The 23,073-nt window shown below is 43.7% G+C and overlaps 1 protein-coding gene across 1 annotated transcript; it reads left to right on the top strand.

Annotated features, from left to right (window-relative positions):
- Positions 1–739: 739 nt before the first annotated feature.
- On the top strand, positions 740–19,689 carry ZNF367 (zinc finger protein 367). Its single transcript, XM_068271426.1, has 5 exons — positions 740–1,306; positions 11,113–11,263; positions 12,117–12,236; positions 14,403–14,538; positions 17,463–19,689. The coding sequence occupies exons 1-5, from the start codon at positions 923–925 to the stop codon at positions 17,698–17,700; spliced, it is 1,029 nt and encodes a 342-aa protein (XP_068127527.1). The 5' UTR covers positions 740–922; the 3' UTR covers positions 17,701–19,689.
- Positions 19,690–23,073: the final 3,384 nt, after the last annotated feature.

The following is a 23,073-nucleotide window of genomic DNA, read 5'->3' as shown; positions in this document are numbered from 1 at the left end:
CTTTAAGAGGGCCCTATCAAAGCTCTGCTGGGGGGCTCTTATGATTTCTAGTTCTGCCCCTGCTCACCTCAACCGTACTATAGAAAGTTCAAACAGCAATTTTAGAATGTAAAGTAAACGGTTTGTTGAGAACAGGCTACAGGAATTCTGCCTAGTCGTCTTATAGAAATTCAATAAATTGTTCAGCCAATTTATAATTGTAATAAACCATGCCTTTTTGATAGCCTGGAGATGTGTAATAGTACTGATGATTTCTATAGATGGGTTTTAATACTGCAGAAGAAACCCGCCGCTGCTGCATGCGTGCTATTGAAGGCTCTAGTCTAGAGATGCCCCTGCTAGCGCGGGAAACGGCCCCTGACATCTGGCGCCAGCAGACTTCACTGGCCACCTAGCGCCGCACATCCCTCATTCGCAGCAGATCAAACCTATTCTTGCCGCCCGTCCGCTCGCGCTCGTATTAGCTGCCTGACGTCACCTCATGTAAGCCTTCTGCAATAAGCAGGTGACGTTATTCCATTCATTCAATGAGGAGTCTGTCATCAAAAGCTCGCGGCAACCCACTCCCCGCCAATGAGAGCACTGGGCTCCTGTCACAGACTGGGGAAGGCTGACGTGAGGGCTTGTCCAATCACAGCCTCCCGTACGCAGGGATGCCCTCCTCGGAGCTCGCTCATTGGCTCCCTGACGTGCCTGTCTCTGGGCAGTCATGCTGCCGCTCTGAGAGGGACAAGTGATTGGCTTCTACCAGGCGCGAAATGTAACGCGGGAAAAAAAGAAGACGGAGAAGCGGCCGCCGCCTCCTCCTCCCCGCGCATCGCTGTGTTGTGTGATAGCGCTGCCGCCTCAGACTACAGCCGCTGTCGGATGGGTGGTAAAGTGACGAAAGAGAAGGCGCCTGGCTCCTGTGTTCCTCCTCAGCATGATGTCTGACGTGTGCCCGTCTCCTGTACTGAACTCCTCTCCCCCCTCATCCCAGGACGCGTCTCCTCCCCGCCGGGTGCTGGTGTCCGTCATCAAGGCGGTGTCCCCCACCACCTCCGCCCACACTCCGATCAAACCCCGCCGGACCCCTGGAGTCACTCCGCTTAGCCCGGTGCCCACCAGCCCAGGCTTCAGTGACTTCATGGTCTACCCGTGGAGATGGGGAGAGAATGCCCACAACGTGACGCTAAGCCCGGGGACACCAGCCAGACACCAGCTGCCGCCCGCCGATCCTGCCCAGAGCGCCCGAGACACCGTCCATGACGTCACCAGTCCCGGCTCCGCTAGGGACAACAGCGGAGGCGAGGACAGCTTGCTGAGGGTGAGAAGCCGGTGTACGACTGTCCATAGATCATGCGATCCCGATTGTACTATCTAGCCTTTTCCGTATAATGACAGAACTCGTCTAATCTGTCTCGTATTCTGTGGCATAATTGTACAATCTACATTGTATTGTGATTGCCTGGTGGTGGTGGTTATGCCAGTCTAGCTTTTAGTTGACTTTGATGCCCTAAGCTCCTTTTTTGATTGTTGGTAGCTTTCATCTTTACTCCAGTTTTGTTTGAGGATGTGTTTGTTTACTTTTGATAAGTATGTGGCAGCTGCAGTATGCACAGGGCCTATGATGTGATCTTTCCCTTCTTTCAGTGAAACTGACCAGTTCTCTTCTTGCAATGTAACCGACCAGTTTTCTTCTTGCAGTGTAACCGACCAGCTCTCTTCTTGCAGTGTAACCGACCAGTTCTCTTCTTGCAGTGTAACCGACCAGTTCTCTTCTTGCAGTGTAACCGACCAGCTCTCTTCTTGCAGTGTAACTGACCAGCTCTCTTCTTGCAGTGTAACTGACCAGCTCTCTTCTTGCAGTGTAACTGACCAGCTCTCTTCTTGCAGTGTAACTGACCAGCTCTCTTCTTGCAGTGTAACTGACCAGCTCTCTTCTTGCAGTGTAACTGACCAGCTCTCTTCTTGCAGTGTAACTGACCAGCTCTCTTCTTGCAGTGTAACTGACCAGCTCTCTTCTTGCAGTGTAACTGACCAGCTCTCTTCTTGCAGTGTAACTGACCAGCTCTCTTCTTGCAGTGTAACTGACCAGCTCTCTTCTTGCAGTGTAACTGACCAGCTCTCTTCTTGCAGTGTAACTGACCAGCTCTCTTCTTGCAGTGTAACTGACCAGCTCTCTTCTTGCAGTGTAACTGACCAGCTCTCTTCTTGCAGTGTAACTGACCAGCTCTCTTCTTGCAGTGTAACTGACCAGCTCTCTTCTTGCAGTGTAACTGACCAGCTCTCTTCTTGCAGTGTAACTGACCAGCTCTCTTCTTGCAGTGTAACTGACCAGCTCTCTTCTTGCAGTGTAACTGACCAGCTCTCTTCTTGCAGTGTAACTGACCAGCTCTCTTCTTGCAGTGTAACTGACCAGCTCTCTTCTTGCAGTGTAACTGACCAGCTCTCTTCTTGCAGTGTAACTGACCAGCTCTCTTCTTGCAGTGTAACTGACCAGCTCTCTTCTTGCAGTGTAACTGACCAGCTCTCTTCTTGCAGTGTAACTGACCAGCTCTCTTCTTGCAGTGTAACTGACCAGCTCTCTTCTTGCAGTGTAACTGACCAGCTCTCTTCTTGCAGTGTAACTGACCAGCTCTCTTCTTGCAGTGTAACTGACCAGCTCTCTTCTTGCAGTGTAACTGACCAGCTCTCTTCTTGCAGTGTAACTGACCAGCTCTCTTCTTGCAGTGTAACTGACCAGCTCTCTTCTTGCAGTGTAACTGACCAGCTCTCTTCTTGCAGTGTAACTGACCAGCTCTCTTCTTGCAGTGTAACTGACCAGCTCTCTTCTTGCAGTGTAACTGACCAGCTCTCTTCTTGCAGTGTAACTGACCAGCTCTCTTCTTGCAGTGTAACTGACCAGCTCTCTTCTTGCAGTGTAACTGACCAGCTCTCTTCTTGCAGTGTAACTGACCAGCTCTCTTCTTGCAGTGTAACTGACCAGCTCTCTTCTTGCAGTGTAACTGACCAGCTCTCTTCTTGCAGTGTAACTGACCAGCTCTCTTCTTGCAGTGTAACTGACCAGCTCTCTTCTTGCAGTGTAACTGACCAGCTCTCTTCTTGCAGTGTAACTGACCAGCTCTCTTCTTGCAGTGTAACTGACCAGCTCTCTTCTTGCAGTGTAACTGACCAGCTCTCTTCTTGCAGTGTAACTGACCAGCTCTCTTCTTGCAGTGTAACTGACCAGCTCTCTTCTTGCAGTGTAACTGACCAGCTCTCTTCTTGCAGTGTAACTGACCAGCTCTCTTCTTGCAGTGTAACTGACCAGCTCTCTTCTTGCAGTGTAACTGACCAGCTCTCTTCTTGCAGTGTAACTGACCAGCTCTCTTCTTGCAGTGTAACTGACCAGCTCTCTTCTTGCAGTGTAACTGACCAGCTCTCTTCTTGCAGTGTAACTGACCAGCTCTCTTCTTGCAGTGTAACTGACCAGCTCTCTTCTTGCAGTGTAACTGACCAGCTCTCTTCTTGCAGTGTAACTGACCAGCTCTCTTCTTGCAGTGTAACTGACCAGCTCTCTTCTTGCAGTGTAACTGACCAGCTCTCTTCTTGCAGTGTAACTGACCAGCTCTCTTCTTGCAGTGTAACTGACCAGCTCTCTTCTTGCAGTGTAACTGACCAGCTCTCTTCTTGCAGTGTAACTGACCAGCTCTCTTCTTGCAGTGTAACTGACCAGCTCTCTTCTTGCAGTGTAACTGACCAGCTCTCTTCTTGCAGTGTAACTGACCAGCTCTCTTCTTGCAGTGTAACTGACCAGCTCTCTTCTTGCAGTGTAACTGACCAGCTCTCTTCTTGCAGTGTAACTGACCAGCTCTCTTCTTGCAGTGTAACTGACCAGCTCTCTTCTTGCAGTGTAACTGACCAGCTCTCTTCTTGCAGTGTAACTGACCAGCTCTCTTCTTGCAGTGTAACTGACCAGCTCTCTTCTTGCAGTGTAACTGACCAGCTCTCTTCTTGCAGTGTAACTGACCAGCTCTCTTCTTGCAGTGTAACTGACCAGCTCTCTTCTTGCAGTGTAACTGACCAGCTCTCTTCTTGCAGTGTAACTGACCAGCTCTCTTCTTGCAGTGTAACTGACCAGCTCTCTTCTTGCAGTGTAACTGACCAGCTCTCTTCTTGCAGTGTAACTGACCAGCTCTCTTCTTGCAGTGTAACTGACCAGCTCTCTTCTTGCAGTGTAACTGACCAGCTCTCTTCTTGCAGTGTAACTGACCAGCTCTCTTCTTGCAGTGTAACTGACCAGCTCTCTTCTTGCAGTGTAACTGACCAGCTCTCTTCTTGCAGTGTAACCGACCAGCTCTCTTCTTGCAGTGTAACCGACCAGCTCTCTTCTTGCAGTGTAACCGACCAGCTCTCTTCTTGCAGTGTAACCGACCAGCTCTCTTCTTGCAGTGTAACCGACCAGCTCTCTTCTTGCAGTGTAACCGACCAGCTCTCTTCTTGCAGTGTAACCGACCAGCTCTCTTCTTGCAGTGTAACCGACCAGCTCTGACATAATTTAGAGCTGACTTGATGAGTCATGTGGGCTGGCCAGCTTAGGTCAGTTATGACTATAGCTGGCTGCTCTTGTGCAGAGGATTGACTAGGGACTGTTGTAAATTTGCTCTATTTGCTTTTTGTTTTCATACCAGGTGGTAGTGTTATCTGCTCTTTTCTTATTGAACCTAAATGGGATTACTGGGCTAGTATGTCGGCACATTAACACTGGATGTGTTGGAAAAGGCTCATTTTAAAGTACTCTGAATGTGCTATATAAAAGTCTCCCCCTAATTAGACAAATTCTTGGCTTGCAGTACATATTTGCATGTACTCTTTACTCATTATATGCTTTTCATCATTGTTTTTCAAGATTACAGCATATCCCTTTTATGAAAGCTAAAGGCTGCTGAGGAATGCCAATTGTCACTATCCTCAAGTAGCTCTTAACAAATGTATATTCATTTGTTAGTGGGACTGTGCTTTCCAAACTTTCACCTATGCTTGTAGTTCATATAAATGCATATTTTTACATAGTTATTTTTTAAATCCAAAAACCTGTAATTGATTGTGACAAGTTCAAGTAAAAGCAACCCAGAGAACCTTGCCATTAGATTGTTACTTTCAGCAGCCTCCCTGCTATTCAAAGTACAGTGTTTCATTGCCTTAACAGTCATACTGGTTTTATATCCTCTGATGTGTTAAAGTGGGCGTGAACTCTTGCACCGGACAGAAGGAAAATATATAGAAATGCACCCTGTATGTATTTAGAGAGTTTAGCCTAATGCCTCATCTGTGACTTAACACAAGTTGTAATTTGATCCCTCAGCTGTGTCAGCTGACTGCCACGGCAGAGAGGTACTGTATATTCTGGCATATAAGACTACTTTTTAACCCTTGGAAATCATCTGAAAATTCAGGGGTCATCTTATACGCCGGGTGTCATTAATGCCGGGTGATACGCTCTATCCTGTTACCACCTCTAAGGCCTCTTGCACACTGTAAGTGATTCAGATTCCGCTTTTTAATCAGTTTTCACATCCGATTCCGATTTGCAGTTTGCTCCCTGCACACTGCAAATCGGAATCTGAATCAGATGTAAAAAACGATTAAAAATCGGAATCGTGTGCAAGGGGCCTAAAAAGCGGAATCGGAATCACTTGCAGTGTGCAAGAGGCCTTAGATCTCGCTTCTGAGGACTGTAGTGAAGCGGTGCAGGTGCATAAGTGCGAGATCTGAGGCAGAGAAGGAGGTAAATAGGATCAGGGGGTGGGCCAGAAGGGTGAAAGAGGCGTGTTTTATGGGCACAGCGCAATCTATTCTTTCATACTGCTCTGATAGAGAGGGAGAGCTGACCAATCCAACCAGTCAATCACCTATATACTGTTATATACTGGGTACCACATACAGTACAGCACCAGTATCTGTTCTAACATCGCACCAGTAAATGATTTTTTATTTTTTTATTTTATTTGGTGTGCATTGGAAGAGAGGTAGCCTTATACGGCGAGTATATTCCAAACTATATTTTAACTGGAAAAGTTGAGGGTCATCTTATACGCCGGAATATACGGTAATTTGTACACGCAGGATGTTAACAATATGTCTGATTTCATGAAAACATGAAGTAGACACACTGCAGTATCTGTATCAGCTGTAGATGCAGATATGAACGCTTTGGCACAAAATAAACATATCCCCTGATAGATTTTACAAAATAAATACTATACCTGGTATTTTCGCCGCTCTGGTGTGACGTGTTTTTGTGTTTATTTTTTTACTATAACTCCATGCAAAACACAGTTCCTCAGAAAAGCATATTATTTAGTGGGCTTTGTGCAAAATGAAACCACCATTTCTAAAAACCTCTTATGACAAATATAATTACATAAAACATTTTTTTTTCAATATACCCTTACATTAGCAGCTCATTCCATCTCATCACTGTTTTCTGTGATGCTTTGAATATACAGAACAGGAAAGCAGAGCCAGAAGGGGGCAGGCTTGGGCTTGAAAAGACATTAGAGAAGACAAACTCAGCTATAATGATTCCAGAGCAAAGCCAGACTGAATGCTCAGTCTGGGATTTTATCAGGGCTGATAACAAGCAGGCTGAGCAGTGAAGGATGAAACAGAGCAGGGGAAGTGTTTTGTCTAATGTTCCCACTGATATACAGTTGTGTTCAAAATTGAGTGTTTTGGCCAGTTTGACATTGATTTTGATCATTTCATTCATCTTGTTTACAATTAAATCAGAGGCACTTGTAAGTCAGACAAATATAACAACATTTATGTCTTTTCTGTGCTCACATCATTATTAGTTTTATTCAACCCCCACGTGACATTCATTCTTAGTACTTAGTACAACATCCGGTACTTATCCGTTAGCCGGGCGCATCCTCTAGGTGGCGACAAAACTCCACCAGAGTTACATCTTTCCCTACTATCCATGTCGGCCTGGAGGGGGAATAGTAATTAGCGCCACCTGCCGGATGCGCCCGGCTAACGGATAAGTACCCAACATCCTTTTCCTGTTATAACAGCTTTTAAACAGGAAGCATAGCTTGACACAAGTGTCTTGCAGCGATCTACGGGTATCTTAGCCCATTCTTCATGGGCAAAAGCCTCCAGTTCAGTCACATTTTTAGGCTTGCGTGCTGCAACTGCTTTCTTTAAGTCCCACCAGAGGTTCTCAATCGGATTTAAAGGGAACCAGAGACGCTGGACATCGAAAAAGAAAAAAAGATTTCATACATACCTGGGGCTTCTTCCAGCCCCATAAGCCTGGAGCGCTCCCACGCCTCCATCCTCCGCTTCCTGGATCCGCCGGTACCGGGTCCCGTCACTTCCAGCGGACGCGGCCAGTTTTCCGCATCACAGGGGCTCCCAGCATACCCTTACGCATGCGGCTGCGCAGTATGCAGCCGCGCGCGTAATGGTATGCTGGGAGCCCCTGTGATGCGGGCAATTGGCCGCGTGCTGACGCCGACTGGCCGAAACTATGGGATCCGGAACTGGCTGATACAGGAAGCGGAGGACGGAGGCGTGGGAGCGATCCGTGCGTATGGGGCTGGTGGAAGCCCCAGGTATGTATAAAATCTTTTTCCTGGCGTCTCTGGTTCATTTTAAGTCTGGTGATTGCGATGGCCACTCCAAAATGTTCCACCCTTTAATCTGCAACCATGCTCTAGTGCAGGGGTCCCCAACCTTTTTGAGCCCGGGGCCCACTATCCCGACCAAAATGGGGGCGTGGCTAGTAGCGGCAGCAGCAGCACCCCCTTTTTTTTTCCCAGATTCCACAGTATAGCAAGTACAGTTACCACAGTATAGCAAGTACAGTTAGCCCAGAATAGCAAGTATAGTTAGCCCAGTATAGCAAGTATAGTTAACCCAGTATAGCTGCCCCAGTGTCGCCAGTAGTTAGCCCAGTATAGCTGCCCCAGTGTATCTAGGAGAGGTGACCTCTACAAAAAAATGCTGCAGGACCCAATTTTCCGGACCGTTTCGCTCAGTGGAACAGAACCCGAAGGTTTTGCAGCATATAGGAACCAATGAAAACGGACGTTTTACAACACACTGGCAGTAAAACGGACAGTTTTCACCGGATCCAGCTGGCCTGATCAGTATGTCCGGTTCCGTAAACCGCTAATGTGAACCGGGCCTAACTCAGTTTTAATGGGAATAATAAAACAATTGAAAAAAATCATTATTTCTTAGTTTTCGGCCATTATAGTTTCAAAATAAAACATGCTACCGTAATTAAAACCCACACATTTTATTTGCCCATTTGTATCAGTTATTGCAACGTTTAAAATTTTTCCCTAGTACAATGTATGGCGCCAATATTTTATTTGGAAATAAAGGTGCATTTTTTAAGTTTTGCATTTATCCCTAATTACAAGCCCATCATTTATAAAGTAATTGTAGTATACAGTTTTTGTATACATAAGTTCAGTCCCTACGGTAACTGTTTTTTTTTTTTTTTGTTTTTTTGTTTTTCTTTTTTTTTCTACAATTAGGAGAAAGAAAGCCCATAACCATAGCACCACTCAATTGTAGTAGTAAATAATTTATTCATGATGGTATCCCTCTCCTCTCCTTCCAAAGCGGGGTGACGCCCGCGGAGCTTGCGGGACTGTCTTGAAGGGACTCCCTCTTATCTTCAGCTGCACTGTTCCAGCCTCCTTGGTCTTCCCGGGCTAAGTATCTCTCCTACTCTTCATTTGCACTTCTCATCTTTCTATGCCAGTGGTGCTCAACCTTTTTTTGGGCCGAACTTCAAATCAAGAAAAATCTCTAGGGCCGGAACACATGCATACAAAATTTCGATGTAAAACTTTTAACGTTTTTCTAGTAACAATTAACATGGTGTTGGAAATGGAAAGAAAACGACAATATAAGAATTGTTGTCCTCACCATTTGATGCACATTTTCTTAATGCAGCAATGGTATCAGAGTCCAGTACGGTACCTGGGTGTATGCAGTAATGAGCACGTGGACTGTAGTGTGCTGGCTGAGGAGGCTGTCCGCTCTGCTGAGGAGGAACAGAGGCCTAATTACCCACACGTGGCCTGTAGTGTGCTGGCTGAGGAGCCTGTCAGCTCTGTGTGGGGCTGAGGGGGCTGTCACAGCGTGTGCCCCGGTGTCTGCCCGCGGTGTCCTGCGGAGGAGGAGAGGATCGGGTGGTAATGTGTACTATCGGCACTCGGCAGGTATTGCGTCTCGCGCATACACCAGCGTGTGCTCCGTATTCAGCCCCGGGTAGTGCTGGGATAGTAAGAAAGCCTTGCTCATTGGTTACTGCAGGAACCTTCTTCCAATAGGAATTAGGCTGATTCCTATTGGAGGAAGGTTCCTGCAGTAACCAATGAGCGAAGCTTTCTAACTATCCCAGCACTACCCGGGGCTGAATACGGAGCACACGCTGGTGTATGCGCAGGACGCAATACCTGCCGAGTGCCGATACTACGCAATACCACCCGATCCTCTCCCACACCGCGGGCAGACACCGCGCGGGCCACAGAAAATGGTTGGGCACGGCTGCTCTATGCACTTTGAATATAGGCTGCTCCCAGGTTGTTTATTATAGCAGCCCCTTGCTGGTTTGCACAATATGTTTGCACTATATATTCATGCATTGTCACTATTATTATTATTGCACACCATATATACTTTTACAATGTGTGTGTTTTTATGCATGTTTTCACCTTACTAAACCCGGGTTCAACCTTGAGTGTGCTCTAAATCGATGCACACTGAGGTGGTTATTTAGGTATATATTGCCAAGCCTTGTGATTATGTTATATGGTGGTTTTTATAACATTACTTTGATCACTGATTAGGACATGATTGTATGCAGCTGTTACCATATATGACCATTTGGTCAGTTTTAATTGTTTTTAACCTGTGAAACTCTAATATGTCAAATATTTTTGTATTAGATATATATATATATATAAAATTATAGTGGTGCTATGTTTATGGGCTTTCTTTCTCCTAATTGTAGTACATGTGTGTTTTGAGCCCTTGCACACTCCTTTTGAATATTGTTCAAGTGCTGCGGACACACCACTATTTTCCAATTTTTTTTTTAATTGATAAATAAATAAATGGTAACTTTAGGGGAGTGTGGGAGGTCAGGGGTTAATTTTTTTTAAAAAAAGTAACTAGGGATGATAAACTGAAAAAAAGGGGGGGGGGGGGGATGTAATACAATTTGGCCACAAGATGTCCTCAGTGCACGGGATTTATGAATGGCAGAGCCGTTTGAATAGACGGCTGCAGCCATTCACACGGGAAATTGGATCATTCATTGATCTAGCGGCGGGCGATCGGCGGTAATGAGCGCCGGTAGCGCGGGGGGGGGGGGGGGGCGGCGACGCAGCGGGAGGGACGTAGTAGCTATGTCCCTGAGTTGTGGCATGTTGCAGGGACGTAGTTACTTGTCCTGGGGGAGGGGAAATGGTTAAGGGGTTGAATAATTGTGTCAATGAAGAAATCACAAAAAAAATTTTAATACTGTATTACAAAAACAATTGATGTCATTTTAGTTGCATTTGATTCTTTAAAATGTCCTTGTAAAATTTCATTCTGAGCACAATTACAAATGTGTATTAAATTCCCTAAAACCCTTTACAGCATTGGGGGTTGAATAATTTTGAACTCAACTGTATATGGTGAAATACATGGGGGTGCTTCGTCTCTGGTTCACTTCAAAGGGAATTATGCCGTTGTATCATTTAGAGCAGAGAAGAAGTTCTGAGTTCAGGTCCAGTTTAACCGTTTGCAGCTGATAATTGGTCTTGTCCAGTGGCCCTATGATGAGGGATATGGAGGCTGCCATATTTTTTTTCCTTTGAAATAATACCAGTAGCCTGACTTTCCTGATTTTGAGGTTTTAAAGGGAAGCTGAAATGAGAGGGGTATGGTGGCTGCCATATTTATTTCCATTAAAACAATACCATTTGCCTAGCAGTCCTGCTGACCATACTGGCACCAGTGTGGTCTGAATTGCACAGCTGAAACAAGCATGTAGTTAATCTTGTCAGTTTTGGTTTTTTTTCTTGTTTTTTTTTTTCCCAATGGTTTTGAAACTTGCTTGTGTTCCTTTCATAGGATGGAATTCGACGTGGCCGTCCAAGGGCTGAAACGGTTCGAGACTTAATAAGTGAGGGTGAACACTCTTCTAGCAGGATTCGGTGCAATATATGCAATAGAGTGTTTCCTCGTGAGAAGTCATTACAAGCTCATAAAAGGACACATACAGGTTAGAATACACCCGTGGTTAATGTAAACAATAATTCTACAAAAGCTTACAATGTTTGATATTCCAGTATTAGTCTTATTATTAAACTGTATCTAGACATGGGACTTAAGCCAGCCTAAGGCCACATTTACAGGGTGCTGTGTGGTGTAACTGACGCTTTTGTAACTCGCCTTACAACACTGCAATGTTGAGGCATAACAGGTTGCAGTATGGTAATGCGTTACTGCTAAATGTGTGCGTTAACTAATAGTAAAGCATACTTTTCATTGACTGTATGCATCACTGACTGATGCAACAGGCAGATAACGTGCAGTGCCATGTCCCGATTGCACTCCTGCAGTTACAGGGAACTGCTACTCTCCCCAGGGCTCTATGCAGAATATTAGTCTAAAATAAAATGAATCTAAAATACTTAAAGAAACCAAAAACCTATGACTGGGGTGAACACCCTTTGCCTGCATCACTTCTCCCAGGTAAACTTGCCCTCAGTGGGTGACTGCAGTGTTTATGAATCCCCTGTTATACCCTGAAACAAATGTTTAATACCAACTGTTTTTTACCCTGAGCATCTTTTCTTCCGTATCTTTTCAACCACATGAAAATCCTGCCATTCAAATGAACTGCTGAGACCATGGGAGAGATGCCCAAAGCAATGCTAATCATTCCAGCTTGCATGCAAATTGTTTGCAACTTGGCATTTAGCCAACCAAACGTGCTTCTTGCTGAAACTGAACAAACTGTTATTTGTAGATGTAAACAAAAGCATCAGCATTTTTTTTTTTTTATTTTTTTATACAAATGTGTAAATTTGAGTTCTCTAAATAATGGTATTTATGGATTTGCTTCTTCAAAGGAGAGAGACCTTACCTTTGTGATTATCCTGACTGTGGGAAAGCATTTGTTCAAAGTGGACAACTGAAAACACACCAGCGACTTCACACCGGAGAGAAGCCATTTGTATGCTCTGAAAATGGTAAATAAAATCTTCTTACCAGGCCATAATGAGCAAGCTGTTCATTTTGTATTGTGCAATAGAGGGTTAATAAAGGATACTCTAGGGCAGCCTTTCTCAACCTTTTTACCCTGGAGGAACCCTGCAAATAACTTTTTGCTCTCAAGGAACCCCTGCAAACAATTTTTTTAATCTCTAGGAACCCCTGTATTTATTTTTCAGGAGGCATGGTCTTTAAAAGTAGGCGAGGCTGTTAATTTCACTACCCCCAATTACACTGCCACTCATCATACTGTGCTCATTCTTATTCTGAACCCCAATTTAGTGCTTCTTTTTACAGTACCCCCTATTATAATGTGCTCTATTACACTTCCTCCAAGATGGGGGAAAATGCCAAGGAACCCCTGCAGAGTCCTCAAGGAACCCTGGTTGAGAAAGCCTGCTCTATGGAGTGTCATTGGATCGAGCTTAGGATGGGAATAGTGTGTAATATGAATCTTAAAAAAAATTAAAAAATGAATGTCCTTACCAGTTGCAGAACTTTTAAACACTCTCTAGGCCACAGGTATTAACTCCAGCCTCCAAAGGGCTGTAAGCCACGACAGTGTTTTATGATGGACTGAGAAATGTGTTCTTGGTAAACCACACTTTTCCTGATTCAGTTCCACCAATTAATTTGAGCTGTACCAAAAATATGATAAGCCCTGGGAAAATAGTATTCAGAGTTATGACAATTTTATAACCGATCTAAGTAGAGCAAATGCTAATCTTTAAAGTGTACCTGAGACATGAGTTATTGATGTATTTCTACTTACCTGGGGCTTGCTCCAGCCCTATGAGGTGCGTGGTCTCCCTCTCTGGCCGCTCCATTTTATTGTTATCCCTACTGGTAATCTGGTTGGATGCACTCTTCTGCCCCCGCCACGCTCCCGTGACCAGGAGGGAGCCTGCCTAATAGTACTGCGCAAAATGCTCCTGGCTACTGAGGTACCCATAGTTTGGGGGAGATGACCAAGACTTGGTCCTACAAGTTTTCAAGACGTGGGTGATCTAACTAGGCTATAACTGCTTTGGCATGCCCCTAACCCTGAAGGAGCCATGCTCCAACCTACTCATTGGTGTGTAGGCCAGTGCATGACCTATGCATGATGTGTGGCTTTGTCCACTACTTGGGAGGCCCAGCATAAAAGGATTTGTTGAGATGTGCTAGTAGGGGCAATGTGTAACCTTATTTTTTTTTTTTTTATTAGCTCTACTTGAAATATTTAATTTTCCACACTTAGGCCTAGTGCACACCGGAGCGTTTCCGCTGTGGTTTGCGATCTGCTTGCGGGTGCGGATCCGCTAGGGTAATATATTTCAATGGGCTGGTGCACACCAGAGCGGGAGGCGTTTTGCAGAAACGCATACTCTCGGGCTGCTGCAGATTTTGGATTGCGGATGCGTTTCTGCCTCGATGTTAAGTATAGGAAAACCGCAAACCGCTCTGAAAAACGGCACTTCAGAGCGGTTTGCCAGGCGTTTTTTGTTACAGTAGCTGTTCAGTAACAGCTTTACTGTAACAATACATGAAATCTACTATAGCAAAACGCTAGCTGAAACGCTGCAGAAAAATAAGAAAAAGCGTTTCAAAATCTGCTAGCATTTTGCGGATCTGCTAGCGGTTTTTGGTGTGCACTAGGCCTTAGTCATGAAACTTGCACATCTCTTTCCACTGTTCTTTATGCAGTGTTCTCCAACCCTGTCCTCAGGGCCAACCAACAGTGCAGGTTTTGTAGAAATCCACAAAGGCAGTGAATTAGCTCTGATGCATTACCCCACCTGTGATTGTGTGTGGTTTTCTACAAAACATGTACTGTTGGTAGGCCTTGAGGACAAAATTCATGTCTTTTTTATTTTATTTTTTTGATGAATATAATAACTAAAAATCACAGCAGCAATCAAATGGCACCAAAAGAAAGCTGTATTGGGGACAAGAAAAGGAGGTAAAATTCATTTACTTAAAAAAATATCCTGTCTCACTTGCAAGTGGTGCTCCAAACAATAAAGCATTACTTCGTAATTTCATATCTGATTTTACCAGGAATAAAAAAAGAAATGCTTAACCTATTAAAGATTAAACGGATCACTTTTTCTTACCTCCTCAGGTTTATCTTCTAGACTAAAATTGTGTATGTATCTTGGTAGGTTGTTTAAGCCGTTTTACTCATGCAAACCGGCATTGCCCCAAACATCCATACGCAAGACTGAAAAGAGAAGAGCCAAGCGGTAAATCCGGCAAAGTCCAAGCTGATAACAAGGATGCAGCTGAATGGTTGGCAAAGTAGGTTTCTGTGTCGTTGTTTTATGTCCCTTATTGACTGTGGTTACATGCCTTTTTGAAGGATTGCTATATGCTTAAAGTGAAGCTCGGGTCAGAAAGGAAATGTTTAAGAAGGGTGAAATCTCCAGATCTTGGTGCCCCCTTCACACAACTGCATTTTGATGCTTTTTTAAATGCGTGCCTTTTTTCCATATGTAAAATCACTGCCAGGATAATGTAAATCTTGGAAACCTTCAAACCTGTTCACATTGCTTCGTTTTGATTTTTTTCCAAATGCAGATCAGTTTTCAGTTCTGCTTTAGCAAGGAGTCATGTAATGGTAGCAATTAATAAGTGCAGTAGAACCATAATAAATGGTGTGTAATGGGAATGAAACAAGCGGGCCTTTACAGTGGAGATACTGTTTGGCCATCTATTATAACCATACTCCCTTTTGAGACCCCACTTTCTACAAGATAAAATGACTTTATCCCTCTGTCTCCAAGTTTTGCCAGTCTTTGTCTTTGAAAATATACCTTTACTATCTGGGATCACCACAACACCTTGTATTAGCAACATAGTTTAAAGCTAACCTGAACATACATTTGATATAATTGTATGATAGTAATGGTAAATGGAGCTTTTCTGTTGTCTCCAATTTTTTGTTTCAGTTTGAAATGGGATGAAACTCCCACTAGTATACTCGCAGTATCCAGTGGTTCCTGCTCTTATTGCAGGGAAAGAGGAGGTTGCAAGTGGAAGCTCTCGACCTGGGCATCTCCTTCTGTTCCCTGGCTTCCTGCCTGGTAGTGACGTGTCGCCAGTGAAAGCAGTGCAGTTCAGTCCATTTTGCAGTGATGGCCACACATCACTACAAGGGAGATGGCTGGGCAGAGAGCCTACATGCCTGGCAAATGCCTTTTTTTTCCCTGGTAATAACAGCAGGAACAACCAGATACTTCTAATAATGTGAGAAGATTCAGTGGGACCTATTTTGAATAACTGTTGATAGGTACAAAAGTTTAGTAGTGTGTTTCAACCCTCTTTGGGGTTGGGGGGGGGGGGGGGGAGAGGGTTACGGAGCAGGAAAAAAGGCGCACAGCTGCACTACACCATTATGGCACCGCCATTCGGTTTAATGTAAAACTCCTATTTAGTGTTTTGTAACAGCAACATTATGGCGCATGGCCATTGTCATGCTGGGCGGAGAAATTATGCTGCCAAGAAATTCACGGGTGATTGTTAAACAGCATTTTAGCACAGTGGTAAGGAAACAGACTTGTATAGTGTTTTGCGCTGGTTCGAATCTAGTCAATGCTACTTTTTTTTATTATTATTATTTGACAGACGCGCTGCTATCTAGTAATAAAATATTAGTTTAAAAATACTTTTATGAAGTTAAAGTTTTATGCTGCAAATATCACAACTGCATAACTTTATGCAGGGCTAGTAAGGACGTGGGAATGCATAATAAGGATAAGAGACAAAAAATTACTGACTGCAAACCGACGATAAATTATGATCGTGATTAGTCAAAGAGAAGAGATTTCTTTTTGCCTAATCCCTATCAATATTTATTGTTAGTTTGCAGCCAGTAATTCCTTCTCTCTTATCCTTATTCTGCATTCCCACTTCCTTTCTAGCCCTGTATAAGTTAGGCAGTTGGGTTATTTACAGCACAAAACTTTTTACTTCATAAAACGATTTTTAAAGTACTTTTATTACTCCAAAGATAGCAGCCAATCTATAAATTCTCTATCAATTAAATAAAGAAAAAAAAAAAACGTAATGTGGAGCAGATTCAAACCTGCAAAAATTTGCAAGACTAGGAACTTACCACTGTGCTAAACAACTTCACACTAGACACCTCTGATAATACTTTCCTAGTGGCAAGTATAAGTGATAGCAATAGCACCATCTAGTGTTAAGACAAATTCATAACGCTAAATAGCTTTTTAACATGTTCCGATACTAGCATAGTATTATTATTTGCGCAATGACTTTAAAACGCTAAATAGCATTTTAAGCACTTTACAAGCGGCACTGTGCGCCATTTTTTCCGGCACTGCTTTTGACTGTGCGGAGGGTTAATTTCTAAGTGTGGACTGTAAACAGCAGCTGTGTCTTTCTTCAGCAACCACAAAAGTGAAACTGTTGCATTTTGTACTTTTCAACACTGTCCCAATATCAGGAGTGTTTTTGCAACCACATACAAGTGCTTTGGCTTTTAATTACTTTTCAGGAGCAATTTGGCATGTCTCACTACACTCATAAAGAGCTGGTTTATTAACCCTTGTACTAAAATAAAATATAAAGTACACCTGCAAGTTATATGTAGGCTTAACACTGTGCCCCTGTTTATCTCATGTCCGTTTTAAGGTAAGCTTTAAATATTGTGTTATATAGCCAAATGCGGTTTGCTTTTTAATTAGAGTAACATTGTTTATTTTAAATCAGTAACTACCCCCCCCCCCCCCCCCCCCTTTAAAATGCACAGAAAATAAAGTGACTCTCTTTTCTGAGGAAAGGTGCCCCAAAACGTGTTTTCTTTCAGGAGATATTGATCTATATATGTGCCATGAGTATTTATAACGTTATTGCAAAAAAAATATGGACACAGCTGAATGTCAAAACTGCCTTTGTTTGTAATGTGTAGATAGCTTCCCACTGTGGAGCAGTTACAGGGGATGCCATTTCAATATTGTGATCACTGTGATCTGCTTTAAAACGTAGCATACCGGTTGCTGCTAAAAGTGGTCCTGTTGCGGATTTCAATAGGTGAAATTGGTGATTAGTTTGCCTTCTAAGCTGTGCAGGCGAGATGTGCTGGTTGTTTTGCTTACTGGAGTCCACGACAGTTACTTTAGTGCTTTTAAATAGTTTTTGCACTTATACATTTCCTGGGGTTTGTTTTGTTTTTTAAATTTTTCTTTTATTTTTTTCAGACATTGGGAACAGCAAGAGCAGCTGCCTCCAGCCTTAAAGATGAAATCTCTTCAGAAGGCAGACCAAGAACAGCAAGATCCTCTGGAGTATCTTCAGTCGGATGAAGATGAAGAGGAGGAAAAAAATGGGCCTCATTCTGCTGCTCGCCGCCGTCTTCAAGAGCAGCGAGAGCGTATGCATGGCGCCCTGGCCCTCATTGAGCTAGCCAACATAGCTAGTGCACAGTTGCGCCAGTAAACCTATTGACACGTACGAAAAGTCCTTCCCCTGCAGTATGTTTAGCCTTCTTTCTTTGATTCAGGTGACTATCCATCTGATTGTAGGGAAAAAAAAAGGCCATAAAATATGCTGTGGGTTATAAGCTAAGCACCTTATTTGCTTGATCTAGGCTGCTATCCTGTAGAATTTCTATGAAGAATGTTGCTGCTTCCTAATTTAGGAAGTGTGAGAGTATTGCACTTTTTAAGGTAAAGATAGATGTAAAGTGTTTTTATATAAAATATTTTGTAAATATGGTACCAGAAAGAGTACAGATTTTACTGGATTTTGCAAGCTTAACACCTTAGTCAATATTTGATTTTTTTTTTTTCTCTCTGCAGAGACTTGTACATTAACAGTAGCGTGAAATTGGTAATTCCAGTGAAGTATTCTGTAATTTATTTCAATAGGCAGTCATGTTCTAGGCTGCTTGACATAGGCAAATGCAGCAGTTACAGTTTTGGATAGGATTGTTATCCAAATAGTATAATACTTTTTAAAGTTAAGCTTGTAAAATAAAGTTTCCCATGAAATGGATGTTAATATGTAAGATGGCACTTGTGTTAAAGGGGGGCATTTTTATTGGTGGTTCTGTTTGTTTTTATATTAAACTATTTTTAGAATATTTTCTGCAAACACTAATTTTAATATCGAGCTTTTAGGATGTTTAAATATATACCGTATTTTTGCGAACTGCCAGGCTGTGTTACTTAACGTTTGCAAATTACCTAAAAGCCACTTTATTGCTTTGACATGCCAAGCTTTGTGCTATAAAATTACTCTCCTATTGGTTGGTGGTTTAAAAAAAAAAAAAAAAAAAGTACTTGCATTGCTGGAAAGCTGGTTTTAAAGATATCTATGTAGCCACTATCAAATGCATGCACCATATATTTACATTGAAAGCTAGCAATGCTGTTGCAACATTAATCCGTAACAGATGTCTTTAGATGGCCTATCATTTAGGCTTCTTGCACACAGGGACGTTACAGGCGCACGTTAGTGCAGCCTGTAACGCTCCCCCAACGCACAGCAATGTAACACAAGTGGGCTGTTCACACTGCCCACGTTGCGTTACATTGTAACGCAGCAAAGTGCTGCATGCTGTGCGTTCTATGCGGCTAACCCGCGTTAGACTGTTTGCACATGCTCAGTCATGTTGGGGAGGAGGGGAGAGCGGCCGGGCACATGGCTAATTAATATTCACTGCACGCAGTGACGTGCAGTGTTTACTTCCTGGAGCGGCTGCTCTGTGCGGCGATTGGCCGGGCGGGACCACGTGATGCCGCATGCGTCCAAGAGTACGCATCACGGACGCCAGAGTGAGCTGCACAACGCGGCTCACTCCGACGTCCACACCAGAGAGCACCAGGCGTTGCGTTAGGGGCACGTTATGTGCCCTATAACGTCCCCTAAACGCAACGTCCTGGTGTGTACTAGCCATAGACTAGCTAAATTCTGCTGAAACCAATGGGCCTCAAAAAAATGAATAGATACGCACTTCCTGCCTCTTTTAAAGAGCTTTATGCCAGCTTGTTTGGGCTGATTTGCTTCTGAATTATACTTTCAATTTGCTTAAAAGCATAAGTGAAGTTGGACAATCAACCTAATTTCTTACCCTGTAGCAGGTCTCTGTTTCCAATGTGTGTTTTTCTTCCCTTGCTCTAGTGTGAAGGTGCCTGTGCAAGATGCAGTTTTTCAAACAATTAGTTGTATACAGTCAGAAATAAGTGTGAACATGTATACCTGAGACCAGATTGATTGCATGATTTATACATACTTGAGGCTTCTTCCAGCCCTACGAGGACCGTGGGCTCCATTGCCATCCTCCCCGGCTGCTCCGTTCTCAGCTCTGTTTGGACAGTCAAGGTCTTCTGCGCATGTGTGGTTCAGAACGCTCCAAGGCAGCGGGAGCACGACGGGGGTGCGCATGCGCAGAACAGCACAACTGGGCAAAGTAACTGCTGTGAACAGATAAGCCAGAAAGGATGGCAATGGAGACCACAGTCCACATGGGGCTGGAGGAAGCACCAGATAAGCATAAATCTTTTAATTAGACTGGTCTCACGTTTCCGTTTTTAATGATTTTCCATGTACCTTTTTAAAGGGAACCTTAACTGAGAGGGATATGGATGTTTCCGTTTAAACAATACCAGTTGCTTGGCAGTCCTCCTGATCTCTTTAACTGCAGTAGTGGTTGAATCACACACCTGAAACAAGCATGCAGCTAATCCAGTCTGACTTCAGTCAGAGCACCTGATCTGCATGCTTGTTGAGGGGCTGTGGCTAAAAGTATTAGACACAGGATCAGCAGGAGAGTCAGGCAACTGGTATTATTTTAAAAGGAAAATGCCATATCCTTCTCAGTTTAGGTTCCCTTTAAATCTGACCCAACTGGGGTTGGCATAGATTAATGCTTCTAGTCAAATGAAAACTCCTTATCAATACTTGGTCTGCCACTTTCTAATTCCTAACTTTTGTCCTTTTTAAAGAGGGTCTGTGAAGTATTTTAACCCTCATAAAATAAACAATTCACCTTATTCCCTGATATGCCACCTCTTCATTTATCTATTTTTCACCGCTCCTGTTGCTAGTAAAATAATAAAATATTAATTTTAATCCTTAGACCAAGATGGCCGGAACGCCAGAAGTGCTTCTGGGTCATTTGGCATGCATTTATACTAAGTGCACTGACAGCAATAGTGTAATATAGTGTTATGTAGACTAAAATATGATTGGGGAGTAAAAATAAACTTACTAAAAATCTGTTGCACTAGGCAGACATGCAGAAAGATGCAGCATGATAAACTACGTGGCAGCTCTCTCTCTCTCCCCCTCTATCTCTTTCACAGGGATGCACAGAGCTGCAGCAGTAAACACAGATCTCCCCTGCTGTCTGAGGCCCCGTTCACACTACACGCGTTGCCGTCTGGATTTCGGCAAAGGGTGTAGGAGGCCGACATGCACGGCATCAGAAAGTGCATAGATTGCACTGTCTGATGTTCACACTGCATGCGTTCCAGACCACTGCTGTCTGCGACCGCATTCTGCACGCATTTTATAACAAAACGTGCGGCTGACCCATTCACTTTTAGTGAATGTGATCAGCTACGCAACGCACGGCCATCCGCGTTTGATGTGAACGTGGCCTGAGCCTCACAGAGACGAGCAGGAGATGAAAGGAGGCCCTCAAAGGTCATGACGTGAGTAAAGGGGGAGGGAAAGGCTGATTACAGGGAGGCACCAGGCAGGGAACAGCTGCCTCTTCCTATAGCAACAATATTCGTCTAACTACACTAATAGCTGGTGAGAGACGGCAGCTTTTACTTCAAGATTGAGGTAACAAATGATTTGTACCTGTTAACGGGACAGAGCGAAGATTTCTATTTTTAAGAAAATGGGCTAGAGAACTCCTTTAAGTTTTATCCCTCTCAACTTTCCCTGTAGCAGTTAACCCCCTTCTTAATACCTTACCTTGCGTCTCTAATTAAACGAACCTTTTCCTATCTGTCGTACGCCCCATCCTTATTGATTCTTAATCCTGACCATGATTGATGACATTAATCAATACTGTCCTTTTTGTCGTCTTCCTTCCAGCACCGAGTCCATTGCACTTCTTTCAACCTCTTTATGCCTAGTACACAAAATACAATTTTCTGTGATGCTGGGAATACACGGTACGTTTTTTAGCCATTAGATGGCTCGATTGATCATTTCCGACATGTCCGGTCTCCCGCCCGATTCTGCGCTCGATTTTGCATAGGGAACAATGAGAAAAGATAAAAACGAATGGAAAATAAGAGAATTGGGCGCAAAATCGAGCAGGCGACAGAATCGAGCCGCAAAAATGCACCGTGTGTTCCCAGCATAAAATTTTCTGTTAGATTTACCTGCCAGATAGATCATTTCCAACATGTTGGAAATGATCTATCTAATTATCTATCTGCCTAGCAATTAGGCATTGTTCTGCTCAGCAGGAGATAACCAGAAGACAATGCACCAGAGATAGTGACCAGTCTCTACCAGTACTTTACAGAAAATAATCTAATTACAGAAAGTCTAACAGAAAATTGTATGGTGTGTACTAGGCATAATGCTGGGGATACACGCTACGATTCTGTACCGTGTATCGACCAGCTGATCGGGGCAGCTGAATATTATCAGCTGGCCGGATCAAGGCGCCCGACTCCCGCCCGCTCGATCCGCGGACGAGCGGGGACGCGGCCGGATCGACCCGTGTATTCCCAGCATTAGTTATGCTGGGCATACACTGGTCGATCCGGCGGCCGATTTGCCACCGGATCGATCCCCACTCATCCGCATGTCCCCGCCGGCGCTTCTTATCACCCGCTCGATTCGCTGCCACTGTCCAGCTGTGGGGATCGAGCGCGGAATCGATCCCCACGGTGATCGGACACGTCGGATATTATCGTCGGATCAGGCTCGATTGATAATCCTCCCCTCGATGCCGTGTATGCCCAGCATAATGCTGGGTTTACACCATACAATTAGATTTTCTGTTATGCTGGGAATACACGGTACGTTTTTGAGCCATTAAGATGGCTCGATTGATCATTTCCGACCTGTCAATACCCTGCCGGATCGATTCCGCGCTAGATTTCGCATAGGGAGCAATGTGGGAAGATAAGCGAACCAAGTGCGGAATCTAACGCGAAATCGAGCGCGAAAAACGTACTGTGTATTCCCAGCATTAGAATGCACAATTAGATTATTTTCTGTAGAGAATGGTGCATTGTCTTCTGTTTATCTCCTGCTGAGTAGACTAATGTCTAATTGCTCGGCAGATGGATCGTAAGATAAAGTTCAACATGTTGGAAATGTATCTATCTGGCAGGTAAATCTAACAGAAAATTGTATGGTGTAAACCCAACATTATAAGCACTTCGGTTACATAATAGTTGTATCACTGTGTGGTACACTTTAGCGCCAGCACCTAACCTAATGCACTAAAACTTACCGCTTCATAGTTTTCCGTTTTTATTCTGGTTTGCTTTCTAAAAAGGAAAGATTCAATATTGATCATTGTAGATAACGAGAACATTTCTATTACCTTTTTTTAAAATCCTATTACAGTGGTTGGATAGCTTCATGTATGGGCAACTTAAGATAGGCAGAGGCTTCCTTATGCTGGGTACACACTATGAGATTTTCTGGCCGATTTGCTGTCAGATCGATTATTTCCAACATGTCCGATTTGCTTTTCAAACGATTTCTGAGCATTTTCTGATCGATTTCCTATTAAAGAGAACGGAAATCGATCAGAAAATGCTCGGAAATCGATCGGAAAGCAAATCGGACATGTTGGAAATAATCGATCTAACAGTAAATCGGACA

This window comes from Hyperolius riggenbachi, chromosome 1 (assembly GCF_040937935.1).
Source record: "Hyperolius riggenbachi isolate aHypRig1 chromosome 1, aHypRig1.pri, whole genome shotgun sequence".
Classification (NCBI taxonomy): domain Eukaryota; kingdom Metazoa; phylum Chordata; class Amphibia; order Anura; family Hyperoliidae; genus Hyperolius; species Hyperolius riggenbachi.
The sequence above is the reverse complement of the archived record's forward strand: the minus strand, read 5'-3'. Positions and strand labels throughout refer to the sequence as shown.